This window comes from Amblyraja radiata, chromosome 6 (assembly GCF_010909765.2).
Source record: "Amblyraja radiata isolate CabotCenter1 chromosome 6, sAmbRad1.1.pri, whole genome shotgun sequence".
Taxonomy (NCBI): Eukaryota; Metazoa; Chordata; class Chondrichthyes; order Rajiformes; family Rajidae; genus Amblyraja; species Amblyraja radiata.
The window spans coordinates 38,684,703-38,708,306 of NC_045961.1; the positions used below are offsets into that span (position 1 = coordinate 38,684,703).

Here is a 23,604-nt window from a genome sequence, read left to right on the forward strand (position 1 = left end):
TAGGTGGAGAGTTTATATGGAAACTAATTTTTTTTTAAACAGCTTCCAGATGGTTGAGTTGGCCTCTGACAGACTGAACCATGAGCAAAATAATATAATAATAATAATAATAATAAGTTTAAGTTTATTGGCCAAGTATTCACATACAAGGAATTTGCCTTGGTGCTCCGCCTGCAAGTGACAACAACATACAATGACAGCTAGGAATGACACATAAAACATTAAACATTAATAATAAAACATTATTGATTAAATGTGAATTAAATAAAATACCAGAGCAAAATGATAATACTAAGTGAATATATTATCTGCTTTCTTTTTTTCTAAAACAAAAATGCTTGCAATGTTCAGGTTAAAAAGTGAGTTTGAGAGCACACCAAATGTTTGTTTATTGAGTATTTTTTAATACAAAAAATTTATTTAGTATTTTGCATTCATAAGCCTTCTTTATCATAGCTCAGCAGTTTGTCTTTTCATGAAGTCAATGATATAAACAGAATCAGTGTCAAATCTTATCACCTGTGGCAATAGCTGTGGAAAGCTAAAACACTCCCAGTAGATTGAAAAACAAATGAAGATCACAGTTTGTAGTTCAAACTTGGTTTTCAACAATTTAGTCTCCTCGGGCAATGTAACAGGAGAGGGAAGGGTTACATTTAAACTAATTGTTAAATCCCTCTGGGGAAAGTACAACAAATTTATTTTTGCCAACATTTCCAGAACTATTTTGCATAGTTGAGTTGTGATGTCACATCTTCCTTACATCCCATTTTCTTGTCCGTTTTTTCATTGCTCGGCACTAGCATCCCTGTTCAAATTTAGTGGCAAATATTTATTATCAACGCTCTTGTAAAATATATTGGGATATATTGCGATGTGAAGGCATAATATAAATGCAACTCCACTGCTCAGGGCTGTCGGTTAACCCGGCGGGACAGGCAGAGTTGAGCGTTCTTCTCCGCGCTGGCTGTAAGCCTGGGCCGCCACTGCTCTGGGCCGGTGTCCTGTCAGTCCAGGGTCACCCCAGCTATCTCCAGCCACCCCCAGACAGGGATGGAACACTTGGGAGGGGATGGGGACGGTACAGTAGTAATTCAATAGCGCTTGCAGTGCCAGAGACCCGGGTTCGATCTTGACTACAGATGAAACGCAGGTCTGTATACATGCAGCAGCATAGCTCCCGAGAATGTTTATCACGAGTGACCTTAGACAAATCCAATGATTCCTTGCATTTCTCAGAATTCCGAACTCGCTTATTGATTTGGAAGATGCAGCATGGAAACAGACCTTTCGGCCCACCGAGTCCACATTGACCACTGTTCACACGTGTTTATGTTATCTTACTTTCAGATCCATTCCCTGCATACTAGGGGCAATTAACAGAGGCCAATTGGCCAATAAGCCCACACATCTTTTGAATGTGGGAGGAAGCAGGAGCACCCAAAGGTCACGGTGAAAATGTGCAAACTCCACACTGATAGCACGGGTGCTGTCTGTACGGAGTTTGTACGTTCTCCCCGTGACCTCGTGGGTTTTTTCCGAGATCTTCGGTTTCCTCCCACACTCCAAAGATGCACAGGTATACAGGTTAATTGGCTTGGTATATGTGTAAAATTGTCCCTTGTGTGTGTAGGATAGTGTTGGAGTGCGGGGATCGCTGGTCGGTGTGGACTCGGTGGGCCGAAGGGCCTGTTTCCACGTTGTTTCTCTAAACTAAACAAAACCTGAGGTCAGGATCAAACCTGGATCTCTCTGGCGCGATGACACAGCTGCTCTCCCAGCTGCACCACTGTGCCTCCTAAATATTCCACTGATTTAATACCATTCCTGTATCCTTCTCTCTGAGGCACATTACACAGCAAACTCCTCTCGTGTTTAACTAACTACTTCGTTGTCAAGATTGACACCACATAATGGGAAATAGCCATAATTAAATTCTGTTGGTGTTTCAACTCTAGTTCAATTTCCAATGTGAAATGAAAAGAAAAGCACTGTTAAGCTTGGTACACTGCAACATTGGGAAAATCAGTTATACCACATTATTTCAAATAAATATCATATCCTTACGAAAAATTCAATGACTGCAAATAAGTCTTACTTTCAGTGAAAATCAGAGATTTTACTCTTGCTCATTCATATTATACAATTGGAACAATTCTGATATTGTCGACACATTTGGAAAAGCAGTGAAAGAAATCAGCCGCCAAATTCTGCCCTTGTCCGACTTAGTTTTCCACTACTAGTTAAAACATGGACAATGACGCCAGTCATTTGCAAAAAGACAAGTACAAACCAGCTACTGTCACATCAGCTACAACACTTTTCTAAGTTGTATAATGTATTTTATCATTATCTCATCTATACATCCTTCAAACAAGGAGCATGGGCAATCTGCTGAGAATTCCAGCAACAAGTTTTAGTAAATTAGTATTTAGCATGCACGATTTAATTTTAATGACAAAAACTTGATGTATATCCAACTTATCCACATTTTATTCACTGTGCACGTTATGCAATCAGATGAGTAAAGGTAAAAGGATGACTGTGCAATTTAATATCTGAGATTCAGCAATTTGAGGATGAATCATACAAAATAAAAACAAACCAAAAGAAACTGGATGGATACTTTAGAGCAAGAATTGGAGGAGAAATTTTAGATACTGTAAAGCTACTTAATTTAACAAAATGACTGTAGTCTTGGGTCTCACACTGGCAGGAAAATCCTTTCTCTTCCAAGAGCAACGAAAAGCATCTTGACGGGAAGTTATTCGGAAGTTTGGAGTATCGTGAATTAATGATTGACAATAAGAAGTACTGTAGATTCTCTCATTAGTTCAAGAGCTGATATTAAATCTCAGCCGAGATCTGACAGAATTGGAAGACAACCATGTATGGAGTTTATCTGTTGTCAGCTGATCTCTCAATTGGGTGGAAAGGGGCAACTGGCTGGGGGAGAAGACTGCAATCTGGTTACGTGTAGGTACCAGATCAGGCAGTTGCCAGAAGACTTCCTGCCAATAGGCTAAATATATCAGTGACGGTTACACCTGGGTTAAGGAGGATGCACCCTGTTCACCAGAACGTGGAATGTTCTGCAGAGGGGCACAATGAATGTTTAATCATTTTGTCTCATATCATAGTCCTGTCAAGTTGTGCACCTGGGAGGCTTGAAATTCAGCAATGTAGAGTAGAATCATATTTTTCACAATGTGCAGTAACTGTAATTTAGTTAATTAAAGCAATTGAATGTTATAAATGTTTAAAAGCCATTAATCCATTAAATTTTATATTTTTGTCCTTTTGTCATCTTGGCACGTCATCATTCCATACAGCATGGAAACTTCGTTTCAACTTGCCCACACCGACCACTATCTCCCATCTACACGAGTCCCACCTGCCTGTGTTTGGTCTACATGTCCCTCTAAACCTGTCTAGTACCTGCCTCAACTACCACCTCCGGCAGAATCCTAGCCTGCTCAACCTCTCCCCATAGTTCAGGCCCTCAAGTCCTGGCAATGTCTTATTAATTCATTTCTAATTTATAATATATTATTTCCAATTCTAATATGTTTCTAATGTAAGGATTTAATTAGTGTTGGTTTTCGTGATTTCATTATTCCAGTGGTATCATTTTATTTGCTGTTATCTTGTTGGACCTGTAATTATAAGTTTCTTATTAAAGTCTTCAACGTTACAAGCTAGTTATATAATTTTTCATGGAACAAAGCATAAGCTCCAGTGACATATTGTTGCTTCAATTACCAGCACACTCTGGAAAAAGAATGCACAGGTACCAATTCCTGGATGTGTTATTGGTAATTTTACCTGCATCCGTTGAATGCGGCACGGTGCGTGCGGCACGGTGGTGCAGGGGTAAAGTTGCCGTCTTACAGCGCTTACACCGCCAGAGGCCTGGGTTCAATTCCGATTACGGGGGCTGTCTGCACGGAGTTTGTACAGCCACGCCGTGACCTGTGTGGGTTTTCTCTTGAGATCTTCGGTTTCCTCCCTCACTCCAAAGACGTAGACGTTTGCAGGTTAATTGGATTGGTATAAATGTAAATTGTCCCTAGTTTGTGTAGGATAGCGTTAGTGCACGGGGATCACTGGATGGTGCAGACTTGGTGGGCCAAAGGGCCTGTTTCCACGCTACATCTAAATACTAAACTAAACTTCAACTACATGGAGAGACGGAAAATGAAGAACTGCATTCTTTCGTAACACTAACACGGTAGAGACCTGGCAAAAGGTTGTCGAAGAATAGTTGAATAGGTTTATAGAAATAGTAAGGCACATCTTAAAAAAAGTAACCCTGAAAAAAGAAAGCACTCCAAAAGAAAATAATGATACTCAATGCAGAGATTCAATGTTGGCTACGATTTATGGGACAGACATAGAACATCTATTATAGTGTTATACTACATGCTGGTCTATCCCATTCTCCTTCACTGGGTTCTCTTTGCATTGCCCTTCCATTCCTTTCTGGCGTGTGCCATTCAAGCTTCCACTAAATTGAATTTGTGCTTGTCACTTCAACTCTTCCGCATTCAAACAAGGCTCACCTTCTGAATTATCAATGGTCAAAGTAGCTTTTGGATTTATTGAAGCAAGCAAGTGTGACATCATTATCTTTTTGGCACTTTGGCACGGTGACAGTTTTACATTTTAGCTATAACACGCAAATATAGCTGTTGAAATAGTTTATTATTTCCTGCACATATATTTGTGCAGGTGCGACCACTTGTCTTGGATCTCTGTGCCTTTAACAAATCTCACCAGCTGTCGTAATTATTGTGAACTAAGCAACAAGTGGATTTGTCTTTGAGTTGGATTATTATCTCGGTGTTCTGTTTACATATACGTGTTCATGATTTTCAGGAAATTATAAGATCAACATAATATTGTTTGCTCCTCGCATATAGGAACATTACTTCCCCCTGATGTCAACAATGAGTGTTCTGACACTGAATACAGAGTGACGTATTTATTGCCGTCATGTTTTAAATTCATTGACCAGAATAGAGTGAGTTAGTAGAGACGTTATCTAGCTGTAGTTACTCACATGATATCACTTACAATTTATGAAATACTTGAAACCCTGGAGCAACATCCACAATTCCTAGAGTATTTCATCCGTTCAGAATGAACTGTGCAAATCATGGCAGTTGCCAAGTAGGGATAGTCCTCTGATCATGACCTTGAACATTAGGAAACAAGAATGCATCATACTTCTGTACATTGTACAAAAAGATGCAGACTTCTAAGAGTGGCTATAGTATTCATTGAAAGTGTTAAGGGCCTGTCCCACGAGCATGCGACCTGCATGCGGCAAGCGCGACCTAAAGGGCCTGTCCCACGAGCATGCGACTGCATGCGGCAAGCGCAACCAAACCAGAAGCAGGGGCCGCGCGGAGGTCGAGTGAGTAACATGAAGTTCGAGCGAAGTCCGCGAGAAGTTCGCGAGTGATGTACGGCCTCGAGGCGGTGTGTACGGTGTCGAGGCGGCTGCGGGCCGGCAGGCCGTTGCCGTGTGGAATTTTTGAACAGTCAGTTTTTCAGAGCCCCGCGCGATGTCGGGACCAGCTCCGCACAACTCCATATGGCTCCAGCGATCGAAGTGGGACCGGCCCCGCGAGGCCGTACGGCTCAAGCGACCACGTTAGGTCGCGCTTGCCGCATGGAGTCACATGGGTCGCGCTTGCCGCATGGAGTCGAATGCTCGTGGGACAGGCCCTTTAGTCAATTAATGACAAAAGACCATTGGAAGTCAATTTTACCTTTTTCATTCTCCATAATATCAATCGGCTGAAGTTAAAATGGTTCATTGTTGACCCTAATGAAGCAACAAGGAACTGATGTTAATCATGTGATGTCCAATAAAATAACTCATGTTAAAGGCCATTGTGTGATGTCCAAACTTTAGTAGGTGCAAATTATCCTGAGAGCAGTGCAGATATAATGCATAAAAATATAAACATGCAATAAAAGAGCGCTTGTCGTGAAGTTCTTCTGTAGTGCAGTCAATGCTATAATGCAGAAATGCAAGTTTACAGCAACAGCAATAAGATAATTTTGTGACTTGTCTTTCATCCATTACAAAATGTAATACTGGTTAAAAAGGTGTACACAAGTTCCTACAATGAAGGAGGCAGTTTTGCCCAACCAGTCCATATCAAAGTTCCACTTCCATGCGAACAAATTGGTCTTATATGGTTGGTCACATAAATTTGGAACTTGGAAACTTCACCAGTGTGATTTAAAGGATGCCTTGACACTTTGTGTTATGTTAAATGTGTCCACCGTTATGACTGGTGCAGTGGGAAAATGTCAATTCTCTCTCTCCCAGTCTTAACAAATTACTTTAGAACAGAGCTGTCACAATCAATGCTCATTTGTGTTAGACAGGACAAAATGCTTTTATCGTCATATCTAAAATGTTGTCTCGTCTGCCTTTTTACTTTCTGTATGCATGCTGTTAATAAATCTCTGTGGAATTCCACAAATATTTGTCATCTTACTGTCTGCCCACAAGCCCAGTGAATGCTTCTAGGCTTGGAACATGACACTATAATGAGAATTTATGACTCTTGGAATCCCATGAAATTTAAACACTGACAACTGGAATTTCTTCAAATGATGGGAGAAAACTAGTTTCACATCAAATGGTGCCGGAATATCATGTTTTCATTTACTCAATTCTACATGCCACAAAACTCATGTTTTTTTTTGTTAGAAAATGGTATTAGCATGTGTTTACTTGTTAATATACTGCGATCCACTGAAAAACATTTATTTGGATGCTATCCAGAAAAATCACATCATATACAAGTATAACAAGTAGTGCAAAAGGGAAAATAAACACAATGCAGAATATTGTGTTGCAGCTCTCGAGAAAATGCAGATTAAAAAAATGTTCAACTGCTGTAACAAGGTGGGTTGTAAGATTGAGGATTAATCCTTAGCATATGGGAGGAGCGTCTGATAATATCTGTTCTTGAATCTGGTGGTACATGTTTTCATGCTTTTATTTCTTCTGCTAGAGGAAAAAGAGAATAACTGGGGTGCGAGTAGTCCTTGTTTTACGTTGGCTGCTTTTCCAAGGCAGTGTATAGATGGAGTCAATTGTGAGGAGGAGGAGGGGAGGGGGGAGGCAGGTTTGCCTGATGGACGAGGCTGTAACCACAACTCTCTGCGATTTCTTGTGGTCTCAGCCACAGCAGTTGCCAAACCAAGCTGTGATACATCCCGATTGGATGTTTTCTACGGTGCATCTGTAGAAATTGGTAATAGTTACTGGGAACATGGCAAATTTCCTTAGTCTTCTGAGGAAAGACATTGATGTGCGTTTTTGTCCACATCATCGACCAGGTTAAAATGTTGGTGATATTTGCACTTAGTGAAGAGAAATCCATAGGAGTTATAGAGTCACAGACCTTTCGAGCAGGGAAACAGGCCCTTCGGCCCATCTTGTCCATGCTGACCAGGTTGGCATACTGGTCTAGTACATTTGCCGGTATTTGGCCCAAAGCTCTAAACACTTCCTATCCATGTGTCTGCCCAGATGTCTTTTCAAAGTTGTAATTGTATCCACTGCTATAGCTTCCTCTGGTAGCACATTCCAAACATGGACTAACCTTTGAGTGAAACAAGTTGCCCCTCAGGTCCCTCTTAAATCTTTCGCCTTTCACCTTAAGCCTACGTCCTTCCCTATCCCCATCCGAGCCCTTTTCATGAGTCATAAAGAAAGCTTTAACTGTTTGTCCCTGTAAGATGGCATCTCCCACCCCTACCCCAGATTCTCACACTCAATCTGCATACTGGGGCAATTTACAGTAGCTAATCAACCTTACCAGTATGAACAGCTTTGGGATGTGAGAGAAAAATGGAGCACCTGGAGGAACCTCAGGAAGTCATAAGGAAAGTGTAAACTCCGCACAGATAGCACAAGAAGTCAGAATTGAACCTGGGTCACCAGCAGAGTGCTTTCTTGTTTTCCTGTGAAATGATGAAAAGATTTATTAAAACACCATGCTTTGCCATAGGGATGTAGTTGAGACACTAATTAATTAACTTTTGAATTGTGCAGGCAAAATATTGGCACAGACCAAATGAATGGACACACACACACACACACACACACACACACACACACACACACACACACACACACACACACACACACACACACACACACACACACACACACCTTCCATGCTCGAACATGGAACAGTGCAGCAGAGGGAAAGGCCCTTCAGCCCACAATGGCCATGATGTCAAGTTAAAGTAATTTCCTCTGCCTGCCCATGATCCATATCCCTCAATTTCCTGCATATTCATGTGCCTACTTAAAAGCCCCTGATGTATCTGCCTCAAACACCCCCTGGCAGTTGGCTGGCATCCACCACTCTCTGCATGTTTAAAAAAACTTGCCTGCTCCTCTTCTTTAAACTTTGTCCCTCTCATCTAAAAACAGTGCACTCTCTGCACTTTGAAATGTCCATCTTGGGGGGAAAAGGTCCTTACTGTGGACGCTGCCTATTCCCCATCTATTTTATATACCTATAATTTTCAAACAGAAATTAATGACCAGGCTGATATAGAGAGGAGACATTGCCTGTGTGGAGGATCAAGAACTGGTGGTTGTAGTTTCATGATGCGCCATACTGTGGAATTCTCTACCACAGAGGGCTATGCAGGCCAAGGCTGAATATGTTTAAGGAGATAGTTTTCTAGACATTGTAGAGAATGCGTAAGGATCAGCCATGTTTGTATTGAATGGCTGTACAAGTGCTGGGCACTTTTCTGTTTCTGGGCACAAAATGACTCAAAGTGCTATAGTAACTCAGCAGATCAGGCAACATCTCTGGACAATGTGGATGGATGACGTTTCAAGTTGCGACACCTTTTCTGGAGAAGTCTAAAGAAAAAGCCTGAAAAGTCACCTATCCGTGTCCACAAATGATATTGCCTGACCCGCTAAGTTACTTCAGCATTTTATGTCCTTTTATGCTTAGGAACAGTATCAGGAGCACATGTACACGGGACACGGGAGAAACGGGAATAGTGCCGGAGGATTGGCGTACTGCGCATGTTGTTCCATTGTTTAAAAAGGGGTCTAAGAGTAAACCTAGCAATTATAGACCTGTTAGTATGACGTCAGTGGTGGGCAAATTAATGGAAAGAATACTTAGAGATAATATATATAAGCATCTGGATAAACAGGGTCTGATTAGGAACAGTCAACATGGATTTGTGCCTGGAAGGTCATGTTTAACTAATCTTCTTGAATTTTTTGAAGATGTTACTCGGGAAATTGATGAGGGTAAAGCAGTGGATGTTGTGTATATGGACTTCAGTAAGGCCTTTGACAAGGTTCCTCATGGAAGGTTGGTTAAGAAGGTTCAATGGTTGGGTATTAATGGTGGAGTAGCAAGATGGATTCAACAGTGGCTGAATGGGAGATGCCAGAGAGTAATGGTGGATGGTTGTTTGTCAGGTTGGAGGCCAGTGACGAGTGGGGTGCCACAGGGATCTGTGTTGGGTCCACTGTTGTTTGTCATGTACATCAATGATCTGGATGATGGTGTGGTAAATTGGATTAGTAAGTATGCAGATGATACTAAGATAGGTGGGGTTGCGGGTAATGAAGTAGAGTTTCAAAGTCTACAGAGAGATTTATGCCAGTTGGAAGAGTGGGCTGAAAGATGGCAGATGGAGTTTAATGCTGATAAGTGTGAGGTGCTACATCTTGGCAGGACAAATCAAAATAGGACGTACATGGTAAATGGTAGGGAATTGAAGAATGTAGGTGAACAGAGGGATCTGGGAATAACTGTGCACAGTTCCATGAAAGTGGAATCTCATGTAGATAGGGTGGTAAAGAAAGCTTTTGGTGTGCTGGCCTTTATAAATCAGAGCATTGAGTATAGAAGTTGGGATGTAATGTTAAAATTGTACAAGGCATTGGTGAGGCCAATTCTGGAGTATGGTGTACAATTTTGGTCGCCTAATTATAGGAAGGATGTCAACAAAATAGAGAGAGTACAGAGGAGATTTACTAGAATGTTGCCTGGGTTTCAGCAACTAAGTTACAGAGAAAGGTTGAACAAGTTAGGGCTTTATTCTTTGGAGCGCAGAAGGTTAAGGGGGGACTTGATAGAGGTTTTTAAAATGATGAGAGGGATAGACAGAGTTGACGTGGAAAAGCTTTTCCCACTGAGAGTAGGGAAGATTCAAACAAGGGGACATGACTTGAGAATTAAGGGACTGAAGTTTAGGGGTAACATGAGGGGGAACTTCTTTACTCAGAGAGTGGTAGCTGTGTGGAATGAGCTTCCAGTGAAGGTGGTGGAGGCAGGTTCGTTTTTATCATTTAAAAATAAATTGGATAGTTATATGGATGGGAAAGGAATGGAGGGTTATGGTCTGAGCGCAGGTATATGGGACTAGGGGAGATTATGTGTTCGGCACGGACTAGAGGGGTCGAGATGGCCTGTTTCCGTGCTGTAATTGTTATATGGTTATATGGTTATATGGTACAGCATCTTAAGTTCTTTGTTTCTACTGTTTCTGGGTGCATTACACAATAAATCATAGCTATACTAAAATCACATGGGTACTTTCAAAACCATGGGAAGGACTTTCACCATTGGACTGTATAATTCCAAAAAACTGTTGAAATTTTTAAATTTGAACTTATAGGGTCATATAAGTTTCTTCATTTTAGTTGCAAACGCATAAACAAAATAATTGTTTGAGTGGTGTGCCTACATTTGCCTTTACAATGGTTGGATCTAGCCGCTCCTTTCCATTCTGTAATTTCTCATGAGATCTCGACTCTCCAGTGACAGAGATTATCCATTCAGCTTCTTTAATTCAGTCTTTTGGAGTAAGATTTATTCTTCATTCTGTTCCTTCAGCAAATTATTTTTCAACCAGATACAGTACAAACCATTATACCAGAGACATGCCTCTCCCACTTTCTAGCTTGTGTGGAAAGGAACTGCAGATGCTGACTTGTACTCAGCGGGTCAGGCAGCATCTCTAGAGATAAAGGATGGGCGATGCTTTGGGTCGGGACACTTCTTCAGACTCTGAAGACTCATATCTGAAGAAGGGTCCTGACCCGAAACGTCACCCATTCTTTTTCTCCAGAGATGCTGCTGAGCTATTCCAGCACTTTGTGTCCACTTTCTAGCTTGACATCTGAAGGTACAGAGAACCATTCAGGCAAGACAGGCTCTTTCAATTTCCAGTCCCCTTGTATATAAAAAAATATATCTCTTTACTCCATCTTATGTTCGGGCATCATTTAAGCAGGTTTCAACATATTTGTAAAACTGGCTACACGGTTTATTCTATAAAAAACAATGGAAAGTAGTTCAGAATGTTTAAAGCTGTATCTAGATTGAAGAAGAAGAAGATTAGAAACCTTATTGACCAGCACTAGGTTGTATTGATTCTTAACTCTTCCTGTCTCTTTCATTTCTTAGACGTGGAAGAAGCGTTGGTTCATTCTACGCAGTGGACGGATGAGTGGCGATCCTGATGTCCTGGAGTACTACAAAAATGACCATTCCAAAAAGCCAATCCGTGTGATAGACCTTCATTTCTGTGAGCAAGTCGACGCAGGACTAACATTCAAAAAGAAAGAGTTTCAAGATAGCTTTGTGTTTGACATCAAAACAATTGATCGTACTTTTTATCTGGTGGCAGAGACGGAGGAAGATATGAACAAGTGGGTCCGAGCCATTTGCCAGATCTGTGGCTTCAATCAATCTGATGAGAACACAGGTAACAAAACGTACATTAATTTCTCTGGAGGTGAAACTCGCTCACAATATAACATGGCTTGTGTTTAACGTTAGGACACAAATTCAAATTCTGCTTTCTTTCTGTTCAGTCAAGATTGATCTAAAAGTTCAAAGTGGTGGAGTAGCACAGTGGGTCAATCAGCATCTCTGAAGAACATGGATAGGTGACGTTTTGGGTTCAGATTGAAGAAGGGTTCCGACTCAAAACGTCACATAACTATGTTCTCCAAAGATGCTGCTCCATGTTCTCCAGAGATGCTGCTTGACCTGCTGAGTTACTCCAGCACTTTATGTCCTTTTGTATAAAACAGCATCTGCAATTCCTTGTTTCGACATTGTGTTTAACATTATTTTTTTCTTGGTATAAATAACTTGGCTATGAAGAATTGCAAAATTATTTGCTTTAGAAATAAATTATTCTTCATGTGTTTCTAGGAAATAATTATTATACAATTCAATTTCTGCTCTGAAAGAAATACTATTTCATTTAAAATGCACAAATAGAATTTAGCTAAAGTTATAGAAGAATTGTGTTTACTGAAATCTAAAGGTAAAGCTGTAAATGTTAAAAAAAATACTCTGCCATCTTGGTTTCTGAAGGAATGACAGGATTTTGGGATGAAATCTCAAGAATATGTCTTAGAATTTGACATCTGAAAAAACAATAGGTAAGTTAGCAGCATTTCAGTTGTCAGTTCATAACAAAGGAATTGGGTCACACTTTGAATTGATGCATGGTTTGTCCACCTTCTGTTGTGTGGGCATGCATCCAGCTTTGTACTCCACATCTTTGTGGCTTTTCCCCAGAAATTCCAAACTAGTGTTGGCTAGGAGTCTGAGACTCTAAATTGAACACAGTTAATGTAAACAACTGGATTTCCAATTCTGAAATCCTTTGAGCACAAATATCACCTGTTTTCTCTTTTGAACTTCATGTATGGCTGCTTCTTACCAGATGCTGGAGGCCCTGTAAGAGGAAATAGAGAAACAGTACAACTCGACATTTTTCCACCTTAAAATACATTTCCATTGTTGGTTTGCTGCAGTGCATAGCTCAGCACCAAAATAATTGCTTTCCTATGATTCCTCTGCAGGTCATTCTCTCTTGCTAACATTACCATAAGCTGCTGTATATATTATCATCGCAATGACTAATAACTGCCAGTTGTAGCTGAAGTCAGCATGCTTGCTACCCCAGTAATACATGTTTTCAATTGCTGGCTTAAGGGCACTACATCACAAAATAGCAACTAAATAATTTTAAACTGAAAAAATTGATCTGAAAATATTCATATTTTTTTCCACATCTTTATAAATTTCACACACATGAAAAACATCACCTCTTTTATGCTATCCCTTACATTTGAAAACATCTCAAGATGCTTCACAGCAACGTTATCAATCAAATTTGACATTAGATAACAATACATAATGGGATAAAAATGTATCCTTGGTTCCTTCCAATGCAGCAGTGCCTGTACGTTGAATTTTCATTCCAAAATCCAGCTCCTTTTACTTAAATGGAATGGAATTTCCTCGGTGGAGCTATAATGGATTTCTGCTGCTCTACTGAGCATTTAATCTACCAACTGAGGGTGAGTTTCTTCTCCCGACAACCTCTAATGAGGAGGTACTAGGACGGATGACTGAAACCTTGGTCAATGAGACACTAAGAAATACCCTCAAGGAGGTTGAAAGTACTCGCGAGATAATTTTAAAGCTTAGTAGTTCAAGTTACAGTGACCGGCAACAATACATTAAATAAAATTTGGATTACACCTGAAGCCAAACTAGATGGAACGCAGAGCTCAGTAGAGTTTACAGCTGAAAAGGGCTGTAAAGAGTGAGAGTGACAAGGCCATGAAAAAATGTAATTACAAGTTTGAGTATTTTAAATTGGAAGCATTATTGAACATGAAACCATTGTGTGTTAGAAAACTATTGTGTGTTAGAGGTCTGAAGAAGCATTCCGACCCGAAACCTGTCCCTGTTCTCTAAAGATGCCGCTTGACCCGCTGAGTTACTCCAGCACTTTCTGTCCTTTTTTTGTAAGCCTGCATCTGAAATTCCTTGTATCCACATGTTAGAAAACCTGATGGAAATGATAACTGGCACTCTCAGCAAGTTTGGATCTGGCCAACTGCACTCTGGATGAACTCTGTGGTGGGTGGAGATAAGAAGGAGAGGAGAGCATTGAATACTCAAGTTCTATTCAAGAAATGTATATCCATTCAGTTAATTCTTAGATCTCGCTGCTTAAATCTATCCTGCATTCAACATGAAGAAAGCAGAGAGCACACTATTACATTTTGTTGAGAAATGTTAAATGTTTTGAATTAGACTTTTATTTTTTAACTTTCTTAAATATTATTAACAAAAGGCAGAAACACATTTTTGGGAACAATCTGGGAACGTAAATAGAAATTCATGCAGTAGAGGGGTTAAATTATACCTTAATTGGTTTTCTTAATTAGATACTGTTAAAAATCTTGGCAAGTCTGGACTAGTGTAGATCAAGATTTAGAACATAGTCCATTGTTTATCATTTCTGCTGCTGTAGCCCTGTTTATTTGGTTCCCCTGAAGCCAACTCTCTTCCTCCCAGTTAGAAAATTAGTTTAGTTTAGTTTATTGTCACGTGTACCGAGCTACAAGGGAAAAGCTTTTGTTGCGTGCTAACCAGTAGGCAAAAAGACTATACATGATTACAATCGAGTTGCCCACATGATAAAGTGAATAATAATAATAATAATAATAATAATAATAATACACTTAATTGTCAGGCATTTAGTTATCAGGCAGTTAACAATAACAGTTAGTGCAAGGTAAAGTCCAGTAATGTCCAATTAATGATAACCCGAAGTAGTCTTCAATGAAGTAGATAGTATCTCAGAACTACTCTCTAGAGTCATAGAGTGATACAGTGTGGAAACAGGCCCTTCAGCCCACACCGACCAACATGTCCCAGCCACATTAGTCCCACCTGCCTGAGCTTGGTCCATATCCCTCCAAACCTGCCCTATCCATGTACCTGTCTAACTGTTTCTTAAACGTTGGGATAGTCCCAGCCTCAACTACCTCATCTGGCAGCTTGTTCCATACACCCACCACCCTTTGTGTGAAAAAGTTACCCCCTCAGATTCCTATTAAATCTTTTCCCCTTCACCTTGAACCTATGTCCTCTTGTCCTCGATTCCCCTACTCTGGGCAAGAGACTCTGTGCATCTACCCGATCTATTCCTCTCATGATTTTATACACCTCTATAAGATCACCCTTCATCCTCCTGCACCCAATAGAATAGAGACCCAGCCTACTCAATCTCTCCCTATAGCTCACACCCTCTAGTCCTGGCAATATCCTCTTAAATCATTTCTGAATCCTTTCAAGCTTGACAATATCTTTCCTATAGCATGATGCCCAGAACTGAACACAATATTCTAAATGCGGTCTCACCAACGTCTTACACAACTGCAACATGACTTCCCAACTTCTATACTCAATACTCTGACTGATGAAGGCCAATGTGCCAAAATACTTTTTGACCACCTTATCTACCTGCGATCCGACATTCAAGGAACCATGCACCTGCACTCTTAGATCCCTCTGCTCTACAACACTCCCCAGAGGCCTACCATTCACTGTGTAGGTCCTGCCCTTGTTAGACATAACAACTCTAGTTGTGGTAGGATGATTTACCTGATAACAGCTGGGAAGAAACTGTCTCTGAATCTGGATGTATGCATTTTCACACGTCTGTACCTCTTGCCTGATGGGAGAGGGGAGAAAAGGGAGTGGCCGGGTGTGACTCGACATTGATTATGCTAGTGGCCTTGCTGAGGGACATGCCGAACAATCCGAGATACTGGCCCATAAAATCAGCCTCAGAGGTGGGCTATGTAAACGGATCTGCTGGCTCCAACTGGGCCGGAGTTCCAGAGCCCTGGCCGCAGGGGGGGGGGGGCAAATTCAACCCGCCGATCAGCCGCGGAAGTCCCAATGAGGTAAAGATCGGCCATTTCACTTGGCTTTGGTGCCACATTTACGGGGGAGACTTCTGGGGGGCATTTCAAGTGTGCTCTCCCAATTCTGTCTGGATTAAAGGAGGTGCCGGATCACCGGTTGCCAGAAAATCGGTGGAGGACCTTTATATCCACACAAGGCTATTGTAGCAAGCAGAACATGTGGCAATCAGAAAGGTTGTAGAAAAACAAAGGGTTAAAACTAATATCACTCATGTAAGATGTTTTGGAGCAAGACTTCAAGATATTTTTAAAAAGTGGGCTTCTTGGAGTCAGAGAGTCATAAAGCACAGAAAGAGGCCCTTCAGCCCAACTCGTCCGTGCCAACTATGATGTCCCATCTAAGCTAGTCCCAATTACCTGCATTTGACCCATATCCCTCTAAACCTTTCCTATCCATGTCCTGTCCAAGTGTCTTTTAAATGTTGTTATAGATTTATACATCTCTATAAGATCGCTCCTCAACCTCCTACACGCCATGGAATAAAGACCAGAATGCCCAACCTCTCTCCGTAGCTCTGGCTCTCAAGTCCTAGCAAGGGAGTTTGAGGCTTAGTTAATAATACGCAAAATAATTTTTGTTTAAATTTAATTGGATGTTGATTATTAATTTAGAAAATGGAAGTTAATTACATTAAAACATCTATTCTTGTGGATTCCTCGTCGCATATTAACGGCATAGAACACTTATTGTTCTATAACGCGGTTTCTTACCCCCTCCAAGATCATCCAGCTCTTCTCCATATTGAACATTAGTCAAACTAACGATAGACACAAAGTGCTGGAGTAACTCAGTGGGTCAGGCAGCGTCTCTGAAGAAAAAGGATGGGTGACGTTTTGGGTCAGGATCCTCCTTTAATCAAACTAATGCTCACGCGGCGTTTCCATCATTGCATCAGGGTGCTTGAGTGATGTATTTGGCGTGAGATTAGTGTCCTTTAATGATCTTCGATATTTGTGTGGCAGCAGTAGGTCTTCCGTGATGTTGTTTCCAGGGATTTCAGGGGCTGAAATAGTTGGAGCGACTTCAGTTCAGTCCAGGCTGAAGCTCAGGAAGACAAAGCAGTGAACGACCTAATCTGCAAACTAAATGAGAAACGCAGGCAAAGATGGATGGAGACAGTGGAATCAATTGATTTCACACACTCCAGCCGTCAGGCATGGCAGACCATGAATAAGCTGATGGGCAGATGGACAACCCAAGCACAGTGTCCCATCACTGCAAATTCCATCGCATCGCTACTGCTGAGCAACGGCCGCTTCCCCAACGCAGACAAGGACTTGACCAGAACAACATCGGCGAGAGTCCACGAGCTGCACAGGGCCCCAAGTTACGACTCCAACCTATCCCACGATTTCACAACACAAGGAATCGAGCAGGCCATCTGACGGCTGAAAACCGGTAAGGCACCAGGCACCGACGGCATCCACCCGGAATACATAACACACCAAGGCAAGAAGGCAAATGACTGGCTGTGCTCCTTCTCCTCCATGTGTTTCCGCTGCCTGAAGCAGCCAAAGATCTGGCGCCGTGCCAAGGTGATCGCTCTGCCGAAGCCAAACAAGACTAGCGATGACCCCAAGGGATACCGACCCATCTCACTGCTGTGTGTTCCATACAAGCTCCTGGAACGTCTCCTCCACACACGTCTCAATCCAGTGATCGACCCCCAGCTGCCTAAAGAACAGGCTGGCTTCCGAAGGTCAACGGCGGACCAGGTCACCCTCCTGTGCCAAGGCATAGAGGACAGCTTCCAGGCAGGGAGAAGGCTGGCACTGTCTTCTTGGACCTCACAGCTGCATATGATACTGTCTGGCTGCGTGGACTACACATGAAGCTTCTGGAAACCATCCCAGACAAGCACATGGTGAGCTTCCTCATGGAGATTCTGAGCAACTGCAGCTTCAGGCTACACACCAGCAACGGGCAATGCAGCAGGGTGAGGAAACTTAAGAACGGCGTCCCACAGGGCTCAGTGCTGGCACCAATGCTGTTCAACATCTACATCCATGACCTGCCTGCAACCCAGTCAAAGAAGTAGGGCTATGCTGATGACCTGGCCATCCTACTCAGTACGCCATCCTGGGAAGCAGCAGAAGAGGGCCTCTCTGAAGACATGAACATCCTGTCTTCATACCTGAGGAACTGGCGCCTCAAGCTCAGCATGGGTAAGACAACATCTTCAATGTTCCACCTCAACAACAGGGAAGCGACCCGCGAGATGAACGTCATGGTGGATAATGCCCGGTTACGGTCCCAGCCCGTCCCCACGTACCTCGGTGTGAAGCTCGACAGAACTTTGTCATTCAAAAAATACCTGGAAGGTGCCAAAGCAAAGACAAGCGCCCGTGCCGCACTGATACGCCGCCTAGCCGGCACCACATGGGGAGCCACGGTGAAGACACTGTGCACGTCCACAGTGGCCCTGGTGTTCTCAGCCGCCGAGTACTACGCCCCGGTCTGTTTCCGTAGCCCTCATGCCAAGAAGCTGGATGCTGCCCTCAACAGCGCCCTGCGGACTGTCTCCGGATGCCTACGAGCCACCCCAGTAAACCAACTGCCCGTCCTCGCTGGCATCGCCCCAGCCAACATCAGACGAGAAGCAGCCACGCTGGCCCTCTCTCGAAAAGGCACAGACCAATGAATCCCACCTCCTCCATCAGATCATCACAGAGACACCACGACATGTGCGCCTTAAGTCACGGCAACCCTTTGACACGCAAGCCCAAGAGCTGCTCTGCACAACACCGGCTGATGCTTCTAAGGCCGCCTGGGTCAAGACTAGATGGAGAGACCAGTGGAAGTCAGCGGAACATTCTAGGCTACACTAGTACATCAATGACCCCATGGACGTCCCTGGCCAGGACCTGCCCCGAAAGCAGTGTACAACCCTCAACTGCTTGAGGACAGGCATTGGGCGCTATGGAGTAGCGATGAAGAGGTGGGGCCTCGTGGACAGCGCCTCCTGCTGAAGAGTTAACATGGGGTCAGAAGAGGAAGGTTGGGCTTGTAGCCGATTCAGGAATTTATGTAATTTCCTTACTTTCGATCAAAGTAGCAGGATCTCTGGGAGAGGACCTATACAGTTTTGTGAAGGGGGAAGATTCCCAGAGGTCAGGCAAGAGCCAAGTAAAGTAACTAAATGATAAAGAGTGTAGAAAACTAATCAACAGCATGAGCAGAAGAAAGGGACTTTTGGGCAATTTAAATTAGAGAATTATGAAATATTTTGACAAAAGGTAACTGCAGGTCAAGATTTCATTTGATTTAGTTGATGGACATAAAAGTTATCCTGCTTCTGATCTTCTCACAATGTTTAATTAATATTCATCTTAAGACATTTATTTAGATCGTGCATATTTGGTCTTAACTATAAAAATCTATTATGTTTTCATATAATAAAAGGAATCTGGAGGAAATTATTTTTCAACAGCAGTGATACAAGCATAAAAGAATTCCAATTTCCCTTGGGCAAGGATTTTTCCACGTTATTTGCGTTTCTTAAAAGAAATTCTCTCTAAAGTAAATCAAAGAAAGAGAGCTTTGATATGCTAAATTCCTGTAGATTGGATCTGATTGAAAAGATGCATTCAAATCTCATCTCAATTTCTCCCCAATTTCCCTGACTCCTTAAAGAACAGTTTTAGGGTGAAGGCCCTATGTGTTTATAGTAGAACAGTCAAATGGCATGACAATGGGGTTCCAAAGTTTGCTTTATTTTATTTTTAAAATTATGATTGCATGTTTTCTTTGAAATGAATGACCCTTTGCTGAAATTGTAGGAATGTGTAGCCTTACAAGATAGATATCTGGAAACCGATTGCTGGTTGGCAGTGCTAGCTGGCTATTACAGATTCAGTGTGTGATTCTTGCCTCCAAAATTCATTCCATGGAATGCAAGTTAAAATCTGGGAGAAAAACCTTTTCCAAGCATGTTGGCTGTATAAAATTATTTCACGTTATTGACCGACTTCCTGAGATTACTTGTTTTATTCACATTAGAACGATACACACTGACTAGATCTAGTGAATCAGCTGCCAAGTTCAAATTGATTTTACATGAAAGATTTTGAAATTAAGTTGAAGATTGCATGTTAGATTACTAATTGTTGAATATATTTGTACCCATTTAGTGAATTTTTGGGAGTCAGAAAAATCATTTTACATAATGTTTGTACGCAGGTTATTTGCACAAGGAAGGTTTGCTGTGCAACAATGATTGTTTAATCTGATGCAATAATCTGGGTTGAAGTATCGGTATTGGAAAAGGCATTATCCTTAAAATGGGTGACGTGCTCTGCTCCTGAAGTAGGACTTAAATCCAACAGAATTCTGCTTGAGAGATGAGATTACTAATACATTGGCTTGATCATCTGTAATCAGGATCTACAATAAACGTAGAGATTTAAGCCCTTGTCTCACGGTGCGAGTCCACCCACGAGTGATCCCGAGTGAAAGAAAAAATCAAACTCGTGGTTGTCGACAAGATTCCAAGTTTATGTTCACGAGCTTAAACGAGTTCCCACGTGTATGTCTAAGTTTGCCGTTTACTTCTCATTTCTGTGATGTACCAAGTTCCCCTCCCGAGTTACCAAGTTCCTCTCACGAGTTACTCTTGAGCCAACAACGACTACCGACGTGTGGAAAAATCATCACATGGTAAAATGTCATGCAGTTTTTTTTACTATAAAAAGCCTCCCATGATCATGGACAGAACTGCCCCGATGATCAGCTTCTCCGTGTCTCTTATGTAGCTGCATGCTTCTCTTGTCATGTAATTAACCGCTTTTATCAAATCGTTGCCTATCATTGCTACAATGCAATAAATGGCATTTTAAGTACTTGGCTGTCAAAAAAAGCGCAAAACGTAAAGGTGTTTAAGAAACGGACGGCAGGGAGAACTTCAAAGCTTTTGTAAATCGATTAAATTCAGGTAGAAGTTGAACAAGATTTAAATCCCCTGAAAGTTAGGTTTCTTAACACAGGATAGATGTTCTGCCAGAACGGAGTTTTCCTCCGTTTCTTGCATGACCTCGGCTTGCCAGCTTTATTTCACACTCCGTGATCTGTGTAATGTATATAAGTGTAAAATAATAAACTGACCAAGAAGGTCCAGTGGTACACAAAATTGCTGGGGAAACTCAGCGGGTGCAGCAGCATCTATGGAGCGAAGGAAATAGGCGACGTTTCGGGCCGAAACCCTTCTTCAGACTGATGGGGGGTGGGGAAAGAAAGAAGGAAAAAGGGAGGAGGAGGAGGAGCCCGAGGGCGGGCGGATGGGAGGGTGGGAGGAGACAGCTAGAGGGTGAAGGAAGGGGAGGAGACAGCACGGGCTAGCCAAATTGGGAGAATTCAATGTTGATGCCATAAGGACGCAAGGACCCCAGACGGAATATGAGGTGCTGTTCCTCCAATTTCCGCTGTTGCTCACTCTGGCAATGGAGGAGACCCAGGACAGAGAGGTCGGATTGGGAATGGGAGGGGGAGTTGAAGTGCTGAGCCACCGGGAGGTCAGGTAGGTTATTGCGGACTGAGCGGAGGTGTTCGGCGAAACGGTCGCCCAACCTACGCTTGGTCTCACCGATGTAAATCAGCTGACATCTAGAGCAGCGGATGCAGTAGATGAGGTTGGAGGAGATACATGTGAACCTTTGTCGCACCTGGAACGACTGCTTGGGACCTTGAATGGAGTCGAGGGGGGAGGTGAAGGGACAGGTGTTGCATTTCTTGCGGTTGCAACGGAAAGTGCCCGGGGAGGGGGTGGTGCGGGAGGGAAGGGAAGAATTGACGAGGGAGTTGCGGAGGGAGCGGTCTTTGCGGAAGGCAGACATGGGGGGAGATGGGAAGATGTGGCGAGTGGTGGGGTCACGTTGGAGGTGGCGGAAATGGCGGAGGATTATGTGTTGTATTTGCCGGCTGGTGGGGTGAAAGGTGAGGACCAGAGGGACTCTGCCCTTGTAAAAGGTCCAGTGTTCTCCCCTGTTAGTTTAGTTTAGAGATACAGGTCCTCCGCGCCGACCAACGATCCCCGCACACTAACACCATCCTACACCCACTATGGACATTTTTACATTCACCAAGCCAATTAACCTACAAACCAGTACGTCTTTGGAGTGTGGGGGGATCTCGGAGAAAACCCACGCAGGTCACAGGGAGAACTTACAAACTCAGTACAGACAGCACCCATAGTCGGGATCGAACCCGGGTCTCCGACACTGCATTCGCTGTCAGGCAGCTGCACCACCGTGAATGAAGGCCTGTTTTAAGTATCAAATAGAGGAGCAAGAAGGTGATCAAGGCGGAGAAAATGTAGAGGCCAATGCCCAGGTAGCCCAACTTGCAGGAGTGCAGGTCCACCATGACAACACCGTGGCCGCGGTGGGCTTGCAGGTGACATCGGTGACCAGGCTAGGGATGTAGACCGTGGTCTGATTGATCCACCACATGAACCACCTGGTGTCGCAGGTGCAGAGAAAGTGGTTGCCGCTTAGCCGCAGCTCCCGAAGGTGTTTGATGGCGCTGTCTGGGAAACTGGAGGCCTGGATGGTCTTCAGGTTGTTGTAGCTGAGATCCAGGTACTGCAGGGAGGTAACGTCCTGCAGGAAGTCCTTGGTCAGTTTGGAGATCTGGTTGCGGGTGAGGTTGAAGACGCTGGGTCTGGGTGCCGAAGGACAGCATGCGCTACAAGTTGCTACCGAGGTCCAGCAGCTCCAACCAGCCTAGCAGGTAAAGCCTGCCCCAGTTGAAGCTCCGCAGCTGGTTACCGCTCAGCACAAGCTCCTTGAGTTGCAGGGGTTGGTGGTCAAACACGTCGTGCGGCATGAACGCGAGTTTCTTCTCCTAATAATCCGCTGCTAACTGTGTTCGAGAGCGAAAACTTGCAAAGGGCAGGCACGGTTCCTCGCCAGCGAAGATGGACACAGAATGCTGGAGTAACTCAGTGGGACAAGCAGCATCTCTGGAGAGAAGGAATGGGTGACGTTTCGAGTCGTGACACATTACTTCTCTCCAGAGATACGGCAACAGCAAAGCATAAAACTAGTCAGAAGAAGGGTCTCGACCCGAAACGTAACCAATTCCTTTTCTCCAGAGATGCTGTCTGCCCCGCTGAGTTACTCCAGCATTTTGTGTCTATCTCCCATGGTTTATAATGTCACCTCACATGGTAAAATCATTATCTGAAGAAATGTTTCCTCGCTGGCTCAAACATAATCTATGTAGAACTCACGTTTCTCTCTGCTTCATATACATGGGAATTCCCTCAGTATGGTCACTTTTCACACGTCCCGCCCGGTGTTAACCCTTCCCATCAATGCTTTAGCCCCCATCTTCGCTCTGTACCTTCAGCTTCATCGGCGGCTCTCTCCTATCGAAAGTATCCAAATTAATTTCAGACCCCTGTATCCATTCATCCATTCATTCATTTCCCATTTAGATCTGACTAATCTTCAACATTTCACTTCTGACACTCAGGCCAAACCCACGAGTTACTCGTGAGTCACTACGGTAAACACACGGGCTACTACGGTATTACCACGAGTTTGATTTGTTTTTAACTCGGGCTCACTCGTGGGTGGACTCGCACCGTGAGACAGGGGTTTAAGGATCTGCTTTTGAACATAAAACATAGAACCGTACAGCACAGGAACAGGCCCTTCAACCCACAGTGCTTGTGCCAAACCTGATGCAAAGATGAACTGATTTCATCTGCCTGTTCATGATCCATATCCTTCTATTCCCTGCACTTCCATGTGCATATCTAAACACCTCT

General features: G+C 43.1%; 1 protein-coding gene across 2 annotated transcripts in view; it reads left to right on the forward strand.

Annotated features, from left to right (window-relative positions):
• Positions 1–23,604, forward strand: part of gab2 (GRB2 associated binding protein 2) — a 232,045-nt gene that overhangs the window by 129,437 nt on the left and 79,004 nt on the right. For both annotated transcript variants that reach the window (XM_033022553.1, XM_033022554.1), the window contains exon 2: positions 11,493–11,793. In XM_033022553.1, coding sequence (XP_032878444.1) covers positions 11,493–11,793 — 301 coding nt within the window. The remainder of the gene's footprint in view (positions 1–11,492; positions 11,794–23,604) is intronic.